Source organism: Calypte anna, chromosome 1 (assembly GCF_003957555.1).
Source record: "Calypte anna isolate BGI_N300 chromosome 1, bCalAnn1_v1.p, whole genome shotgun sequence".
Lineage (NCBI taxonomy): Eukaryota > Metazoa > Chordata > Aves > Apodiformes > Trochilidae > Calypte > Calypte anna.
This window is the reverse complement of record NC_044244.1, coordinates 169,116,042-169,136,302: the sequence shown is the minus strand read 5'-3', so window position 1 is coordinate 169,136,302 and position 20,261 is coordinate 169,116,042. Positions and strand designations below refer to the sequence as shown.

At 43.8% G+C, this 20,261-nt stretch overlaps 1 protein-coding gene across 1 annotated transcript in view; it reads left to right on the top strand.

Annotated features, from left to right (window-relative positions):
• Positions 1–18,971, top strand: part of SIAH3 (siah E3 ubiquitin protein ligase family member 3) — a 50,262-nt gene extending 31,291 nt beyond the window's left edge. The window contains exon 2 of the mRNA XM_008492775.2: positions 18,341–18,971. Within this exon, the coding sequence (XP_008490997.1) occupies positions 18,341–18,934 (594 nt within the window). The 3' untranslated portion in view covers positions 18,935–18,971. The remainder of the gene's footprint in view (positions 1–18,340) is intronic.
• Positions 18,972–20,261: the final 1,290 nt, after the last annotated feature.

The window sequence follows — 20,261 nt, the reverse complement described above, 5'->3', positions numbered from 1 at the left end:
AAACACTCTTTATTTGGCAGTTTAGGCCTTGCACATAAGACCTGTGCATCATTGTCCTTTAAAGGCTGCAAGCCGTGGTGAAAACAGGGATGCTTGCTTTGGCACTGGACTCTTTCACACAAGGCATCAGGTGTTACAGAGTTTGTCAGCGTGACAGTCAGTGTCAAAGCAGATGTAGGAGAAGAGGAGAGGAGAAGGTTGAGTGGGATACAGGAGTGCTGCAAATTCCCTGGCACTCACTGACCCTGAAGAAGAACAAAGAGCTGTAAATAACTTTAAGGAATTTGCCATCTGACTGATGTTACGTCCTGGTACCATGTACCTCCGGTGGGAATGGATAGATAAGGTTTTATGGTAGTAGAGAGAGCACTTTGAGGTGCAAATTGTAGATCAATCAATAGATATTAGGATGCTGTATATGTGTAACAAACCACACAATCAACTGATTCTGGTTGTGCACAGCAATTGGGGTCTGTGCCTTCATGTCTTCCATAAAGCACATCTTCACACAGCAAGAAGAGGGCATGGAGGTACTCCAGCTGGCCAGCTGAGACTCTGAAAGTGTGCAAAGATTAGAGTGAGATCTTACTGATCCTGTCTCATGGCTCAGCTATTCAAGGAAGAGCAGATATATTACTAGAAAAGTCTAAGTTCCTAAAGGTACTCATAAGAAGAAGGACATGGGGGCAACAGAAGGGCTATGTTTGAGACCATGCAAGAACAAGGCAGTGTGGAGCCAGGCAGCAAGAAACATAATCAAAGGGCTGAGGAAGGCCAGGAGGCTCAGGAACCAAGGCAGGAGCAGGGTGGGATTTGTCTCAGCTGAGTGTAGGTGTTGAAAACCAAACATCCTCCTCTGAGTCTGGCTTCTTCACCCTCAGCTCCCTTGCAGCCAAGTCATACCAGAATCAGGACAAGAGCAGGCTGAGCTGGGAAGGAAGTTTTAGCTGTAACTCTGTTGCTCTACAGCTTTAGATGCTTTAACTTAATCTGGATGTTATTTCATATACAGGCTTGTCTGAATGTTCAGCTTGCGTTCCTCTAACTACAGATACTTGTGTAAGGCCAGTAGCAAGGAACTACAGTATAAGGGCATTTGCCAGTCAGTTTACTGGTGTCACTGATGCTCATCTTCATATCTGACTGCTAAGAAAGATCTGTAGTTTACTTTGCTACATATCTTAGTATAAAGTTGCTGCTTAAAACTGTTTTTTACCTCAGTTTCTCAGCCTGAAAAATTCACATTCCTCTCATCTTCTGCCAGTGTCACCCTGATGTCTATTGCCTGTAGCTGCAGCTGTCTCCCCTTCCTTTTCCCTTACTGTCACTTCTATTTCACCAACCAGTTGCATGGCTTGAAAAATAGTATCCAGCCATCACTGCCACCAGTGTTTGACACCTTTCTAAGTACAGAAAGAAAATAAAATACCGAGCAATAATAAGTTATAATGAAGCAAGAAGCAGTGTGGCAGATCACCACAATGCGGAGTTTCTTGAATCACAAGGGGATTTTCCTTGAACTGTTTCCATTTCAAAAGATCATCTGTGTAACTACTGTGTTACAGTGCCAGGTCCAGAGCTATTTAACACAACACCAAATCTTCTCCATACCCTATTAATTTGGATGATCTCTGACCAGCTTAAGCCATGACAGATACAGATCCTGCTGATTGCCTTCCTGATAAACAGCAACAGGGAGAAAGGAAGAAAACAGGCTGGACTTGCTCCTCCATTTACTTAATGTATCCTCAATAGCATTGCCCCTGTAATATATCTGTTACCAATCAATACTTGATATAATTTTAGTGAATGGTGCTGGAGCAAGCCCAAAAGCTAAAGCAAGTCTCTGTGCAACACAGACAGGAGGAATGAGGAGAAAGCTGACATGGGAAGAAAGAAAGAGATGTGACTTGCAGGTCCAACTTTGCAAGGCTGATCTCACATCCTCAGGTCCACCAGAAAGACAAAACAGTTCTGGGAAAAGAGCATTTTCAATTAATGTGTTACAACTGCAGTGACAGAAAGGGAGTGGGAAGTTTCCCAGTTTAATTGCTTCAGAACTTTCTGTGGAAACAGGTTCTCCACTGCCTGCCCTGAAGTTAACTCTGTGATTCAGGCCATTGGCTCAAGGTCCTCTCATCACTGAGCTTTTACTGCATGTAATTCTTGAGAGAGGGCCTGGTAAAGGCAGTGCTCATCTCATTATCAATTCAATTTTTGTGACAGCTCTGCTAGGGCTTAATTTCTCATGTTAAAACAACAAATGAGATGACCCAACTGAAATCTCTAATAGGTATCATGGGTCAGTAATCATTCATCTGTTATGGTGACTCTCACCCAAAGGACAGAGATGAAAATTTGTTCTCCTAATGGCAAGAGCTGTAAATTAGTTTTATTTCATTGCTAAATCTAGAGGCCTGAAAATTAGGATGCCTAGCCCTTAGCTGGGAGGAAAATGTGTCAGCTCAAGGGATGTCCAACCCTGGCCCAGTGACCCCAGTGATTCTATGTATTCGGAGAGGAGAGGAGAGGAGAGGAGAGGAGAGGAGAGGAGAGGAGAGGAGAGGAGAGGAGAGGAGAAGAGAGGAGAGGAGAGGAGAGGAGAGGAGAGGAGAGGAGAGGAGAGGAGAGGAGAGGAGAGGAGAGGAGAGGAGAGGAGAGGAGAGGAGAGGAGAGGAGAGGAGGAGAGGAGAGGAGAGGAGAGGAGAGGAGAGGAGAGGAGAGGAGAGGAGAGGAGAGGAGAGGAGAGGAGAGGAGAGGAGGAGAGGAGAGGAGAGGAGAGGAGAGGAGAGGAGAGGAGAGGAGAGGAAGAGGAGAGGAGAGGAGAGGAGAGGAGAGGAGAGGAGAGGAGAGGAGAGGAGAGGAGAGGAGAGGAGAGGAGAGGAGAGGAGAGGAGAGGAGAGGAGAGAAGAGGAGAGGAGAGGACCTCCTTCCTGTAGGTTCTGCATGGTAATTTCACCTTTCCCTGAAGATAGACATGTTTAAAAATAGGGATGATGAATTGCTTTGTGGAATTCCATCTCATCTTCATTGTTCAGGGAGATGCAGGTAAGTAGCATGTCTGGTTTTTTAGATACATACTTTGAGGTGAGGCAAAGCCCACCCAGAATTTATCCAATTGTTTTTCAAGAGTGTTTCTTCTGCTAAGTAACACTAACCTTCTCCTTGAAGGCTTTTCAAGCTCCATGTGTCTAAAAGATGTTATTCTGAGTATGCATTGACTTTGATTTGGAAATTGCAGGGCTGAGCCATCCCTTCATGCTCAGATGGTGGAAAGGAGGGAAAAGGAGGGTTTTAAAGACAGATGGAAGATATGTTGATAGGGCATGGAGGTGTCCTATCAGCCTTCACGGAGCAAGCAGCTTCCAGTGTTGCCTCAGGAACTCTTGAGCAGCTCCACCTGGAAGTGTGGGCATCCCTCCTGCAGTAATTACACACCTGATCCATACCTTTGGCCTGACAGACTGTGTAAAACACCCCACAGCCATTCCTACTTGTTAAGCATGGTCCCAGGGCTTTCCTAGACCTATAGAAAACCACAAATGGCTGGAACACCCACCCCAGCTGACTCAGGTGGTCCTTGCAGCAAGGCCATGCTGTCCACCCCAGATAACATCTCAACAGGGAGTGGGGACTGCAGCTGGGACCTCAGCAGCCTCAGCCCTGGGAGATGCAGCCCTGCATCCTTACTCCCCTGCACCCTCACCCCCCTGCACCCTGGCCCAAGGAGCAGGTAGGCAGAACTGCAGCCTGAGAGATAGGGAGGAGATCTTCCCTTGTGTCCCATCCTTGAGCCACCAAGCTCCCTCCCTCTTCCAGCCCTGGCAGCTCTTTGGAAAGAAGGAGAGAGATTTGTCCTGAGAAAGAAAGGCTCAGATGCCTTTGATGTGATGAAAGGAGTGGTCTGGCATCTTGTTCAATAACATGTCACACAGAAAGCTCTATAAAAAGCTCTCTATAGAAAGCTGAAAACACAACAACAACAAAAAAACAATCCCCAAAAAACCCCCCAAAAAAGCAAAACACACAAAAAAAGAAAACCCAAAAAACCCCAGAAAGCAAACAAACAAACAAACCCTAAAAAAAACCCCAAACCACCCCTCTCTCAAATCCTCAAAACCCATAAATGCATCCAAATCGTTGTGCAATTATTCACTTTTATGACATCCAAAGTATGAAGTATTGTAGAGCTAGACAAGTTTATAAGAACACATATTAAACTGCCTGCATGGAGAGGACTTGGCTGAATTTAAAACATAAAACTTTCATATAAGACAAATGGGAGTGTGAGGGGAGGACATTAACATGCAAGAATGGCTTTGAATAAGAAATGTGTCATTTTTGCCCCCTTTCTCCAATGCTACACTTGCAGTGAAATATAAAATTTTAGGATGGAGAGACAGAAAGACCAGAGCCAACAGAAGGAGCCTGTGGTGTTATGACCAGAAGCTGTACAGTCCACACCAATGGATTTCCAACAAGAACCTTCCTGACTTTAAAAATAATTAAACCCCTGGAGCTGCAGGTCCACTGGGTGACAGGTCTCTTCCCTCTGGACTGTTCATCTCCTGGTGACACCCAACCAGTCAGCCTCACATCATTTCTTGGTAAGATCATGGAGCACATCTTCTTGGAATATGTCAAAACATATAGGAGACAAGGATGTGATTAGAGACAGCCAAAATGGCTTGAACAAGGACAAATCATGCCCAGCTAATTTAGTGGCCTTCTACAATGAAGTGACTGTGTCAGTGGACAAGGGAAGAGCTATGGGTATCATCTACCTGGTCAGTGCAAAGACTCTAAAATGTCCATGTGTGTCCCCCAACAATCTTACCCCTAAATTGGAGAGAAATGAGACTGATGGATGGATTGTTAGGTAAAGGATTGACTGGATACTCGTGTCCAAAGAGTTACAGTCAATGGCTCAATATCCAGCTGGAAACCAGTAACAAGTGGTGTCCCTTAATGATCCATACTGGGACTAACACTATTTAATATCTTCATCAGTGACATAGACAGTAGGATCTGCAGAGATACCATACTGACTAGTGCAGCTAATTTGCTTGAGAGAAAGGATGCCACCCAGAGAGGTTTGACCCACCCAGGGTAGACCCACATGAACCTTATGAAGTTCATCAACGCCAGGTGTAGGGTTCTGCACATGGGTTAGGGCAATCCTTGGTGTCAATACAGGCTTAATTAACTATTAATAAACTGGGAGCAACCCAATGGTGTAGAACTTGGGTGTACAAGTGGAACAAAAATAGGTCTGACTCAGTAGGATGTGCTTGCAGCCCAGAACCTCAACCACATCCTGGGCTGCATCAAAAGCAGCATGGCCAGCAGGTCAAGGATTCCCCTCTCTTTTCCACTCTGGTGGGACTTCACCTGGAGTACTCCATCCAGCTCTGAGGTCCCCAACATGAGAAGGACATGGATGTGGACATGGATATGGACATGGACATGAACATGGATGTGTTGTAGTGGGTCCAGAGGAGGGCTGTGAAAATGGTCAGAGGGTTGGAACACCTATCTTGTGAAGAAAGGTTGAGAGAATTGGAACTGCTCAGCCTGGAGATGCAAAGGCTCCGGGGAGAATTTATTATAGCCTTTCAACATTTAAAGGGAGATTATAAGACATCAGGGCCTGTAGTGACAGTATGAGGGGCAATACTTTAAACTCAAAGAGGGTAGATTTAGATTTAACATATAAAAGAATTATTTAATTTAGTTTTTTTTTTTTTGCAAAGAGTGCAGTGAAGCACTTGCACATGCTTCCCAGAGAAGCTGTGGATGCCCCATCATTGGAAGTGTTAAGGGCTAGGGTGGACAGGGCTTTGAGCAATCTGATCTGGGGACAGATGCCTGTGGCAGGGGTGTTGGACCAGATGAGCTTGAAAGGTCTCTTCCAATGCAACCATTTTGTGATTCTGTGATCCCTCTTGCTGGTAGCACATGGGGTCACAGTGGAGATGCTGGCAGGGCATGTGAGGAGATTCCCTCCCCAGCATGGAGACTGACTTGTTCTCTCCTGGTTAGGGGAGAACATTTGGTCTCAGATCTGAGGCATTTGGACAGGGCAGGTGGAGAGGAAAATGAACATGTTTGCTTTTTGTGCTACCATCCTTCTTCAGGCAAAGCTCTGCAGACTTGGAGGCTGTAAATACTGTACCTTCCACAAGTATGAGTGTTAACTTACAGGGCTCTAGGGTTTGTTTTTTGGTTTTGATCTTTTTTCCCCAACAAAATCCTTTAAACTTTCATTCTATTAATAGAGATAATTTTCCTTCTGTAGGTGGAACATTGTCTTTTCTGACTAAGCTGAACCTCCCTTTCTGTTCTTTTTCTCCACCTGCATCCTCCCTGTGTGCAGAAAACTTCTAGAAGAACCATTCTTTGAGAGTTTGAGGGGGAGGAAGAAGAAGGAACAGGATATGATTTGCACAAAATTAGAAGCTTTTGTGCCACAAGCCAAATGTTCCCACAGAAATGTCCCTTTCCTTACTGTAAAGAGTACATCAACAAAGAATCAACATACATTGCACAAACTAAAAAATTTCCCCAGACTTACTGTTTGTTTTTCATGCCCAAAGCTAATAATAGAATTGTAGAATGGCTCAGGTTGGAAGGGACCTTCTAAAGGTCACCTACTCCAACCCTTATGCAGTAAGCAGGAACATCCTCAAGTACATCAAGTTGTTCAGAACCTTATTGAGCCTCACCTTGAATATCTCCAGGGGTGGAACCTCAACTACCTCCCTGGGCAATCTGTTCTATTATTCCACTTACTCATGGTAAATGTCTCACTTTGGTTTTCTGGGCTGATTTTTGTGCCCTGCCCTTTCTTAAGATTGCACAAACCAAGCCAAGCTATCAGCTGACAGTAGAGTGATGATGAATTTTTGATCTCTTGTCACAGGGAGACAAGTTGCAGGCACCAGAGGAAGGATAAGCTGAAAGGTCAGGGCTATGTCACTAGTGGGGAAGGGGCAGGGATGTGTGGGGGAAAGCAGGGTTGCTCTGAGTCCAGCACAATTTATTTTTACCTATTTTCTTCCTAGTGAAACCTGAGCATGACCTCTGTAACACCAGGCTGTTGTGGATGGGTTTAAGATGCCCGTTGTTTGCTGGTACCAGTGGAAGCTATGGTATGGAGGTACCTGGAAGCTATATTGATAGGAATATGAAGGTGCCTTACAGCCTTCACCCAGCAAGTAGCTGCCACTGAAGCCTGAAATTTTAAGCCACTCCTGCATTCCTCCAGACACAGCTCTCAGAGAAAGTCTTAACAGAAAATTATGTCTCATACTTTGCTTAATGGCTGCTACAGAGATCATAGAATCACAGAATGGTTTGGGTTGGAAGGGACCTTGAAGATTATCTAATTCCAACCCCCCTGCCATGGGCAGGGACACCTTCCACCAGACCAGATTGCTCAAAGCCCCATCCAGCCTGGCCTTGAACACTTTCAGGAAAGGTACATCCACAAATTCTCGGGACATCCCATGCCAGTGTCTCATCACCCTCACAGCAAAGAATTTCTTCCTAATACCCAATTTAAATCTACCCACTGTCAGTTAAAAATCATGCCCTCGTCCTGTCACTATATGACTTCTAAAAAGCCCCTCCCCAGCTTTCCTTTAGGCCCCTTTAGGTACTGGAAGGGTATTGCAGTGTCTTCCTGGACACTTCTCCAGGCTGAACAACCCAGGTCTCAGCATGCCTTCATAAAAGAGGTCCTCCAGCCCTCTTGATCATCTTTGTAGTCTTCCTCTGGACCCATTCCAAGATCTCCATGTCTATTTTGTGCCAGGGACCCCAGAGCTGGATGCAGGTGGGGTCTAATGAGAGCCAAGTAGAAGGGGAGAATCACTTCCCCTGACCAGCTGATCACACTTCTTTTGATTCAGCCCAGGATATGTTTGGCTTTCTGAGCAGCAAGCTGACATTGCCAGCTCATGTTGACTTTTTCATCACATTCACAGCCTAAGACAGAGGACAGGAGCCAACGTGAGCAGCATCATGTGCCCTGTGCTGCTTCCCTGCTCCACCTCTGTGGCCCCAGCCCAGGATCTGAACTCAGCTGTGACCTGCCTGGAGTGGGTTTAATTGCAGATTACCCTGTGACACTTGCAAGAGCAAAATGTGCCATAGACCACAAAGCAGGTCCTCAGCCAGGAGGTGGCTGTGGATGGGATCAGAGGCATTGTTTCCACCAAGAGAGGTTGCAGGCTTGCTCGACAATCACCACTTCATCTCTCCCCTCCCTCCAGCAGAGTGGGAATGTTTCTGCCATCCTCTGGCACTCCTGGGGTGTGTTCCTGAAAGCAGTTAGTGAATTTAAATGTCATATAATTGTGATAGCTGAAGGTTGCCTGATGGAAGGAAAGCATTTCGATTGTCTCGGGGTGGATATGGTCTAATTATCTCAGATGACACCAGCAAATCTGCTGCTCCTGGGGACATGCTGTTACTGTAGTAACTTGTAAATGAATATTGGATGATGAGTTGTTAAAGGCAGTCTGAACTGGTAAGTTTATGAGCACAGTGGGCAATGATTTCTCCTATCCTTTTTTTTTTTTTTTTTTAATTCTTCTCCATATTAATTTCTTTTGCAATGTGAATATAAACCACAAAACCAATAGGCCAGATATAGGGCTCTCATGAACTCTACCTCCCCCATCAGACAGAGCAGATACAGCTTGGAACTACTTTATAACTTTGCTTTTAATTAGGGCCTATAATGGTTTAGCAATTTGTTAACTGGTTTTATCCAAAGTACAAAGTGGATAAATGGTGAAATAAATCTTCAAATAATTTTACATTTTGGATTGTCTCCTTCTACATATGCAGGCCACTCACTTCACTACATCACCCAGGTCCATAACCAGCACTGCCTCATGAGTGCTCTGGTGATCAACAGTGGCCAGAACCTGCCCTTCTGGAGCAAGAGCCTTGGCTGCTGATACTTGCCCTATGTGGCCAAAGGGAATGGCATTTAGAAGCACCACCTTTGCTTTAAACAAGGTATAAAATCTTCTAGTTCACAGAGTTGAAAAGGTAAATGTCTCCATACCCAAGTGCACCAGTGGTTGCAATACAACATCAGATACACTGTGCTTTGGTTCACTATCACTGCATTGTGCCAGCCCTAAAATGCAGCAAAGGGAATTCAAGTAGTAAATCAGTACCCAAGGGCATGTCCCACTCTCCAGCCCACCTTCTACAAATCCATACTGGCTCCAGCCCTTCTGTGAGGCTGGGCAGTCTGCCAGGAGGTGTTTCAGGGTCTCCCAGAACTGAATCAGAGAGGTAAATTGACTAACCCTACACTACCAGCAGAGGAAGAAGACTTTGTTTCTGACCTGCAGCTACTCACCCTTTCCACCTCTATTACTGACTATAGCTGCAACCCAGAATGCAGGATCTGGATTCATCCCCAGTACCATCTGCACTTCCTCGTGACAGGGGCAGTCAGTCACTGCTGCACCAACACAGCCTCAGTTCAGCTCCTCTCTTGGATGCCTCTGCCAAAGTCTTAAAAGTTAGTGGCAAGAGCACCCTCATGGGTTTCTCCTTGAGGAACAGGAGCAGTTTATTGTCTTCTTATATTGTTCCCCTTCATTTAAAAAGCCCTCCAAATTTTCTAGGAAGCCACTGGTTCTGTCCCAAATCAAAGTAACAGAAAGCAGAAAGGCAATATAGGTGAGGGTAGGATGGATGCAGGATAAACTCCACTGGACAAGGATGCTCTGGGCTCTCTGAGCATGTCTATTCCTATTTGTTCCCCCAGTCATGGTCTCATACTGTGTTTACTCAAAGCCAGTGTGCCTCTTTCCTGTTGTTACAGATCTTAAATCTAAGGTTCATCCTCAGTTAACCTCTCAGAGTTACCACAGGGCAATTAGTCCAGGGTAGGTGATACATTCCAACTTGCCAACCTGCCAGACCTCCACAGTTCCAGATGTTTCCATTTATTCCATTTCACCTCCGTGGCTTTAATTTATTTTGGTTAGCAAACACAGCCAGAAGTTCCCCAGGAATTGCTGGTGTGCTTGGTTTTGCTTGCAATCACCCAGTGTATTTTCTTCCTCAAAGGAAGCACAGAAAGTGATCTCAGGTAAGGTCCAGCAAACACAGCAACACAGCACCTAAACCAGGATCATTTGCCTGGGTGTCCATAACCCATCTTTGGCTGAGAGTCAGTGCAGGGGTGACTGAAGGGTTTCCCTTCAGCCTGAAACATGTGAACTTTCAGTATACCCCCACTTGGGCTGGGAATGATCCACCAAGCACAGTGTTAAAGCTGGAGAGCTGCAGAGCATGACCTTGTTCCACCCCGTTGGTGTCTGTGCCTGGGTGTCTCTCAGAAAGCATCTGCAAGACTGAAATGCTTTATATTTGTTATACTTTATACTGGCTATGCTTTGTTATAATTATATTGTTCTCAATATAGTGAAGAATGTCAAGTTTCTTGATAATTTTTGCTTGCACTTCAAGACTGCATGACAGCTTCTGCTGAAAACCTTGATTTTTGAGAAACATGCAAGGGATTTTAATTTGAGAATAATGTCTTTCTTTCCATCTGGGCTCCATTTAAAATGCTGTAACATATTTTTTCTACATCTAGAACTACCAGGAAAAAAAAAAACAAACAACTTTTTCTCAAAAATACTTCTAAAACTGTATAGCCTCATCTGAAATTCAAAGTCCTCTGATACAGAGAAATGTGATGCTATGGTGCAGACATGGAGTAAAGAAGCATTTTCTCTGCATACTTAGAGGTGTGTAATTAGCATGAGGACAGGCATTAACACATCCCATGTGCTGTGTCACCAAGTCGTGTCTGATTATGTTGCAAAAAGAGATTAGCAAAATGAGCTTGATGTTGTCTTCTTGCTGCCATTTGATAGTCAGGAAAACAAACCCTTCCACAGCCAAAGCTGCAGCTAATATTCAGTACTTAAGAAATTCAACTGATGCATTCATAATAAATAGGATTTTGTGTAATTAAAATTTTAAATAAATCCCCAACATGATGCTGGCTTGGGCTTCTTATTTTCAGATATTGAAGTACAGCTTTTGACAAAATAGGTTGAGGGTTAGGGGCGTTTTTTCTCCTTCCTTCTCTTTTCTTTCATCTGAAAGATTTACAAAACCTCATTAGCATACTAAAAAATAGTAAAAGTGGTATTAAATGAAGAGCAGGATTAAAAGACTCACTAGTTTCTTCATGTCACCTTTATACTTCTCCTGAGCATCTGCCCTTGTGTGGTGGGTGTAAGTAATATGGAGGTGGATGTTAGTGGGTGGCAAAGCTTTTATGAGACAGAAAGGAGCTGAGAGCTAGAAAATTGTTGGAGGCAGTTTCCATACAGATAAGAAGAAACAATCAGACCCTGAGAAGCCAGGGAAGAGGAGGAAGACACTAAGAAAACTGATTAAGTGGCCCATGTCACTGGCAAAGGAAATGCCTATTTGTTTAAACAGAAACCCTGGTGGGCACCATGGAGCTCTCCGCCAAAGCATCCCAAAGCTTCAAGCCCACGTCCCTCCTTGCTTGCAGAAATTTTTAGGTCAAAACTAAAAATCCACCAAGTTCTCACAGCATGTTTCCAGGTTGCTCACCTACCCCCAGGGTGGCTGCATCCCTTGTTGTCCTTTGTCACACCTGGGAGGATGGAGGACAAGAGGTGGCAGGTCAGAAAGATGGTCAGAAAGATGGTGTCTGTGGCTAGGAAGAAGAACAGATTGTCCTGGAGAGCTGGACTCCACTACAGCCTCTGACTGGAAAGCCCTGTAGGATACCAGAGAGTAATTTACAGTGAGCTCTTCATGGATGGCTTCTAGTCAATTGATCTCTGCTTATGAGTTGCTCAACCTAAACTCTTAAACCTGATTTATGCGTAGTTTAATCACTTGTAGCTGCATCTGAGGTTAATGGAGGCTGCATTTTGAAAATATCAAGTGCTCTAGAAGGCAATTCTATGAAAAATCAGGGGCTCTGATGTAAGCTAAGCAACAAAATATGGTCAGTAAATTTGGCTCTTTACTTTCTCCATGCCTAAATTCCTTGATCCTAAACTGGTAAATAATAATGCCTTTGTACTTCAGCTCAACATCCCAGGTGTCAGCTGACAGATGCCTGTGATGCACAAAGAGAGACAGCCATGGCAATGACCCTCAAGGAAGAAAAAATACATGACAAAATGAACTCTTCTCAGAGTTTGTTGATTTGTTTGTTTTTAATGCAGTGCCACATTTGGGATTGCTCTCAGAAAGACAGCAAAAATAATCTCATAACCAAAATGCCTGGGTATCTATCCATCCAGCTCACATTGTTGTTAAATAAAAATGGTACCAGAATGGTTAATGGGTTAATGGCTAAAGGGTTAATGGTTTCAAACTGGAAGAGATTTAGATTGGGTATTAGGAAGGAATTATTTACTCTGAGGATAGCGAGACACTGGCACAGGTTGCCCAGGAAGTTGTGGCTGCCCCATCATTGGAAGTGTTCAAGGCCAGGTTGGGTGGGACTTTGAGCAACTTGGTCTGGTGGGAGGTGTCCCTGCCCATGGCAGGAGGATTGGAGGTAGATGATCTTCAAGGTCTCTTCCAACCCAAACCATTCTGTGATTCCACAGCTGCATGATTCTCAAAAACATTAGAAGCAGACCTGTACATGTTATAAGTCTATATATAGACATTAATATGTGTTTACATAAGTGTATATATAATTTAATGTATACCTTAAAAATTTATACCTGAATTGGACTTTATCTCAACCAGTGTAAGCTTTATGAAGCTGTGCACAATAGGAAGCTGAATCCTGGAGTGGGGTGAGCAGAAGGCAGTGTCAGCACAGGTGCTGGGTCTGTAACAGGGGGTGTGAACAGCCCCTCACAAACCTCAGCTCCCACTGAAGGTCACAGCTCCCATGAACACACATGGTTCCTACCAAGCCTCCTATAATCCAGTCAAGAAAGCCTCAGCTGAAGAAGAAAGAATTTGAATCAACAGAAGGAGGAGGTGAGTTCCCTCTCTGGAGGAGGAGTAGGTTGAAATGTCTCAAGGTGTGCTGAGGATGGACTGTGGGAGAGAGGGACCACTCTCTGCTAGTTCAAGCTGGCTGGTGTGTCCAGTGGCTTTATTTTCATCTTTGCTGTTTTATCTGTGACCTTGCTCAGAAGCTCTACCTTGGTGACCGTCAGACTGCACCATGGAGTGCTCCAAGCAAACAGCCCAGCCCATGGGTCATTTAATGAGTGTTTGAAAAGTTCCTTGTGATCACTGGATAACATTGCATAGATGTAAGGTGTCTGGAAAAGGGAGGTTATTCATAGTACCTATTTTGCTGTCAGAAACTCTTACTGACTGGGCAGCAAATGAGTCCTTCTCACTCCTTGGGATGTTCTCCTCTGCACACTCTTCACTCATCATAGGCATTTAAAAGGCTGATTTTTTTTTTTGCACATTATGTGCATTATTGTAAAGTATGAATGAGGCATCCAGGGTCCCATTACAACACTGGGGGGCACTGGGAAGCACAGAAAGGTGATGTTTAACCTTTGCTCTGAAGAACTGAGCAGCATTTCTTCTACAATGTTGGGGTGCCACACACCCTTGTTTTATTCCAGATCCCCAGGGTGATCTTTTCCCCTGGGGTGATTTTGCAGCTAGCAAATTCCCTGTCTGCAAGTCAGGATTTTATTTGCAAGACATTTGGCTGCTCAGGGCAGCAACCACCTTTCCTCTCCTGTTTGAAGCTGATGAAGAGTGCTTGAGGGGTCATGGTGTAGCCAGTGCCTGCACCTCACAGCTCCAGGACCTCAGCCAGCAAGGGTGACATGTGGGTTGCTGCCTCTGTTTCCACTATATTTAACATAGCTGACCTAAAATCTTTGCTGTTTAAAATACAAAAGGTTCCTGAGAGCACGAGGAGCACAACCAAAGCCTTTACTCCTAGGTGGGTGCCTCAGCTTTGCAGCTGTAAACTGAGAGATACTCTTGTGTCTTCTCTACCTCTTGGAGATCTCTGCCTCTTGGATCTACCTCTTTGATGCTCCCCTGGATTTTCTATCAAGTCACTGCACACTTTAGGTGTAATGGCTGTAGGAAGCCACACATTTACACCCTTGTGTCACCAGGCATCCAGCTCTCTCCTCATGTACTGTGTTATCTGAAGTGCAGCAGAAGTCCATAGTGGTACAACTCCCTCCTGTCTGGAATAGGGCTGCCCTTCAGCTCCTCGTCTTGAAACCAGTAAAAACTCTGTGGGTCTGCCCTGAGTTTGGTCATGATGACATGTAGAATATGGTGTCAAGAGGGATGTTCCTTTAGCATCTGTTGGGATAAAGGGAATTGCCCTCTGGGGCTCCTCATGGGCTGTGAAAGGAGCTGCTGTTCTTTGGAGTTTGCCCTCTCCTTCTCATAGTCAGATGAATCACACTTTGATCAGTTTGTTGCATTTTTAGCAGAAAGTCTTTAAAAAGGTTGGGACACAACCCAGAAGCCCTGTGTCCAGAGTCCAAATATAACCTCTACTTTTTTTTTTTTTTTTTTTTTTTCCTCCAGTAAGCAAAGCACCATGTGTTTATAAATCACTCTTAGCCAAATTAATTCTTCTGAAAGAGAATTACACTGTAATAAGCTGCATCATTAAAAAGAAATTCTTTTCTGAGTGGCAGAGCCTGGTTTCCTGCGGTTTGGTGTCTCGAGGTGGGATTATCTCATGTCTAATGTGGAGAATGCTGGCTGAAGCTTTTTCTCTGGTTCATAAAGACACTGTCTCACGTGGGTTCTATGGTGCCTGTAATACATTTGGGATCAAACTGCTATTGTTTAGATTGTCTCATATTTGACAACGTAATATTGGCAAGCTGTTCCTCCCTGGAGATGCAAAGAGGTCATACTTTTGGTTAAAAATTGAAAGTCTTTGAGACTTCCATCACATAGTTAAATTTGACTGAAATCAGCCAACAGGCTAAAGGATAATTGAGAATAACACCAGACTAAAACAACAACATAATAAATGTAATTTTATTAGGTAATCGGGTAATAAATGATGGAAAGTCAATAGCAGAGCAGATTAAACATGGAAAAAATGTTCATAAATATTTATTCAAGGATTTAAATGCACTCAAGGTGACCATCTTGTGTCCGTTCTGCATATCAGTTTTAGAGGTTTAATTCACAGGCATGAAAGACCAACAAGGGCACAGGCACCACAATAGTTACACTCATACCTCAAAAGTAAAAGTGAAATAGTAGTTTTCTGTGAGACTTCTTATTTCAGAGATAGGAATATTTTAAGTAATTCTTTCAGAATATTACAAAATTTAGAATTTAGAAACAGAAATGCTGAATAATTCAGAAACCAAATCTTAAAGATGATTCTCATTGAGTCAGAGAATAAAAATAGATTAGATGGTTTGTGCTGGATTTTCAGAATTTTCAATAAACCTGAAATGAACAAACTCAGACCAGAAAATTCTTTACTGAAGTGACTCATGGAAATGTTTCAAAATCGTAAGCTGTGAAAGGGAAATCTTGATTATTTGAATATACATTAAAAAAAATTATCACAAATGAAGAAAAGAAGAAATTGTACAAAAAAGAAGAATTGAATTGTACATTCAATACATTGGATAAATTGATCGTTATAAATTATTTTTCCAGTTCATGAGCCATAGAAACATACTTGTCACACAATGATTTTTGAAGATACTTGTATTTTCTTACCTTAGATACAGTTTAGATGGATGAGCTACCAGTGCTCTGCATGCTTATCAAATTAGGAGAATGCATTTCTAAATTCAATTACAACCTTAGTGGAAATGGTTTCTCTTACTCTGGTAATCTTTGGAGAGGAATTATATACAGTCTATAAAGCTTCACATTTCAAAACCTAATTTTGAATATTATTCAAGAGGTTAATTTAAGATTCATCTTACTAAAGAGGAGTTAAATAAACCTGATAGAAGGATGGAAGTTGCCCAGTGGTTGAGAGGTTTATCAGCATGTGAGTATGAGTTCATTAGTTTTAATTAGTATAATCACTAATGTTGCATTAACAGTTTGGTGAGAGAAAGTAATTGCTCACACCCACTGTATTAGATTGGGAGATTAGAAGTCATTTTATGAGGCAATTAGCATTTCAGGGATTTTTTAAAAGGCTTTTACAATCTGCCATTGCAATAGCCTCCTTCACCAAAAAGAGTTTAAATTAACCATAACTTTCATCCTAATGGGATGCAAAAATTAATGTAGAATTAAGTGATCCCACCAGTAATCCCACCGCGATAAGTAGGCAGCTGAAGCCACAAACCTCGATTAGTTTATAATGACCTGTTTTATTTCCCAGACAATGAGTCATTTATCTGTCCTCAATTCATTATCTTCTTGAAAAGTTTATATTCTTGGATTTTATACAGCAAAACAAATAAAATACGAGGAAGGAAAAAGTAGAGCAGTACTACCAAGGTAATAATTCTCCAAAGAAAAAGATGCAAGGGTCAATAATATTGGATTAAGTAGCCAATTATTCCTCATATCAAATGTCAGAGGAAGAAGAAAGAGCTCCTTTTGACACCCAGGGTCTTGGGAGGAACCATGAATTTCACAGCAGCAGCGATCACAGCCCTGCTCTGCCCACTGTGCCCCTTGGCAGCTACTGACAAAATGATAATATAGGTCCAGGACTTTGTCATCCTGGTTGAGAAAGAATTCCTGGCCATCTGAGAGTTGGGAGAGTTGACCCAAGAGATTGTCCTCCAAGACATCTTGGAAAGCAAAAGTGAAACTTCTGATGAGATAAACTGCTTGAAGTAAGAGTGCTTGAAGTGGCAGCCATGGAGAAAGAAGGCAACGTGCCACTGGCAACATATCTGGCACCTCTTATATGGGATGATGCTTGCCCTCAGTTAAAACAAAGCTCTGCTTAGAAACAGGTGAATAAAACCCAGATCTGCTATGACTTGAATGTGTCATGGAGGAGAAGAGCTGTGAGATGTTAGAACCATATTGTTGTTCTTGCAATTTTGAGTACGTTTGTTAAAGTGAGCAGATGTGGGGCACTATTCAAGGAATTATATGACTCTTCCTAAAAATATGTTGAAGCAAAACATACATAAATATATGTGCATATGTGTGTATATATACATATAAATACATATATATATATGTATATATACTCAACTCCTATAGTCCTTATAAGCATCTCCAAAGGAGTTTGAAGGGAGACAATGTCCTCCTATAATTAAGTATCTAAAATTTAGGAACAACTGGACAGATTGGATCTCAGGCACTCTGGCAGCAGCCAGTGCCACCATGAGAAGGTGAATTACTCCAGTTAAGATCTGAACCTGCCTCTGGGAAGAGATGCCTCCTTCTATTGGCTGCAGAGGCAGTCCAAGGTAACCAGGTTTCTGTCTTGGGTGGCTGGAGTAAAGGCTTAAAATTGGATAGGATGAATCATGACCAGGATGCCTGTGCCTTAGGGTTTGTCTGTGCACAGAGTTATTGCAGGCAACCATCACTCTTCCTGAATAGCGTTACATGTAGATACACTTTTGGCTTATTTCTCTTCAACAACATCCCCATAACAGATGCAGAGTGATTTGCTTCATAGTTCTCATGTGGAACTATTCTGCAAGAGCTGCTGCCTTTTCAGCTAGTTGCCCTACCTTAATCCAAATTAACTTTAATATGAAAATGCCCTTAATTTGCCATCCGTCCACCTCCAAGAGACATTTAAGATTTATGGATGTGAGCTCATCAATTAAGTACAAAGAGACTGAAAAAAAAAAAGAAAGAAAGAAAGCATTGAATACAATAAAAACCAACTTTTATTTCACAAATTATGGGTGTTATAAAACATATTGTTTCAGGAGAAATGCCTGTATTTGCCAGTGTGTTTCATTAAAGAATAATAAAGTCATACATATTTCATTTCCTTGCTCTGAGTTGCAAGAATATAAAATGCCCCATGCTGTCCTTGCTTTGTTGGGATTTTTTTATCTTTCTAATCTGATTTTTTTCCCCAAAACTAATGAAATCACCCTTTAAACACATACATCACTTTCATTTGAACTGACTTATCATGGCTCTCTCTTCTTCTGGAGAACAAGGCAGCTGCCAGCACCTTTTGTTGTGCAGATTCATGCCTTGATCCCCATTGATCTCAGCCTGGTTTCAGCAGCGCTGAGCTGCTGGTGGCCTCACCAGTGCTGCCTAAAGTGGGATACTGGGTCACTGGTGTCTGTAGGGTCTGCACCTTGGGTATCTGCACCAGTTCCTGGCCCACCTCCCATCACGTGTAATCTCTTTCTTCTCACAGTATGCACCGACCCGCTGCGCATCTGCGCCGACCTCCTCGGAGCAAGGCACCCTTCCTCCCTGCCATCACCACGAAGCTGTGCACGACCCTCAGCTGGTTCCCTGCCCGTGCCCGCTCTTCTCCTGCCCCTGGGAAGGCCACCTGGAGGTGGTGGTGTCCCACCTGAGACAGACCCACCGCATCAGCATCCTTCAGGGAGCAGAGATCGTCTTCCTGGCCACGGACATGCACCTGCCCGCCCCCACAGACTGGATCATCATGCACTCTTGCCTTGGCCACCAGTTTTTGTTGGTCCTCAGGAAGCAGGAGAAGTATGAAGGCCACCCCCAGTTCTTTGCTACCATGATGCTGATCGGGACGCCGACCCAAGCCGACAACTTCACCTACCGCCTGGAGCTCAACCGGAACCAGAGGCGCCTGAAGTGGGAGGCGACCCCCAGGTCGGTTCTGGAGTGTGTGGACTCTGTCATTTCAGATGGGGATTGCCTCGTGCTGAACACTTCCCTGGCCCAGCTCTTTTCCGACAATGGAAGCCTAGCCATAGGAATTGCAATAACCACCAGCAAAGTTCACAGCGCCGAAGCTGAAATGTGAAGGGGGAGAGGAAGAGGAGGAGGAGGAGGAAGAACAACCACCATTGGTGCTCTAGCTGCCTCGTCAGAGCCAGAACTCGCAGACTTTTTCGGGGGGGGTCTCAGGTCTTTTCTGGTATTTAGTACTCGTCCACAGCGGGCATTATGTAAACATCCTGTGGTTATGGTCTCTGTGTAACGTATTTACTGTTTTGTTAATACAATTTTATGAGAAATTTTAAAGAGGCTAATCAATTTATTGTTGCCTTCCAGCAACTCTGGAAACAACGCTTTTCTCCAGGAAAGTGCACCCAGGGTGACTCGTAGAAACCTTTACTGGGAGTAAGCTATGCAAATGTGTTCCCTTCATTATATGCCTAATTGCCTGGTATTAAGAAGGCCCCTGTGCTGGGTAAAAGATAAAGTATTCCACTAAGGGACGAGAGCATCCGGGTTTCCATACCAACAACAGTGATTTAACTCTTACACTGTGGTCACAAGTGAGCCCCAGGGAGCCTGCAGTTTCAGAACTCCCTGCAGCTTCTGAGAAAGAAACCTTCACCACCTGGACAATGGAAGCTTTAGAAGAAAATGGCACCACCTCCGCTGAGCTGGGGCCTGGGAAACCTCATCCAGCATTAAATCAGGGATGACAGCTTGTGGATAGGCACTGCGAGCATGGTTAAATCTCACTCTTGTGTCATGATGGGCAGAGAGAGGCTTGCTAGATGGTATGGCTCCAGGATGGATATAACCACAGCCAGTCATCAGGGCATTCACCTTTTCAATTGCTATTTCCTTAAGCATTCAAAAAGGGATTTTCAGAAAATGAAGTGTCAAGCCAATCCTAAATTGTGTACTGATCTTGCTATTGAATTCTGCGCCCCTTAGACCCACAGTGTGTGTTTCTAAATATTGATTTACAACAATGCAGACAGAATATATCTGTGTGCAAATTGGCTATGAGATTTGAAATGTTCTCCTCGGAAAATAACTTTGAGGTTTTTTTCTTCTGTACACTTTGGGGGTGGTGATGGTCCCTTTAGTCTGCTGAGTGTGTTTTTCAGCTGGCGATGGTCAGAATAAGGCATGGGCTGCTCTAAGAGCTTCTGCCTCAGATGACTCCTTAGGGAGAGTCAGAGCAGATGCTGACCACACTTGGCCCCATCTGCAGCCAGGAATGTTTCCTCCACAGACAACAGCAGCAGTGAAATCCCACTGCAGTAGGTGACACGTGGAAGGAGGGGGCTTTACCAGAGAGCTCGACACATGAGAAGCATGGGAAATTGTCTTTTCCTCTTTTCCCTTCTGCCCCTGTGTGGCTGTGGCCTGGCTGCTCCTGAATGCTT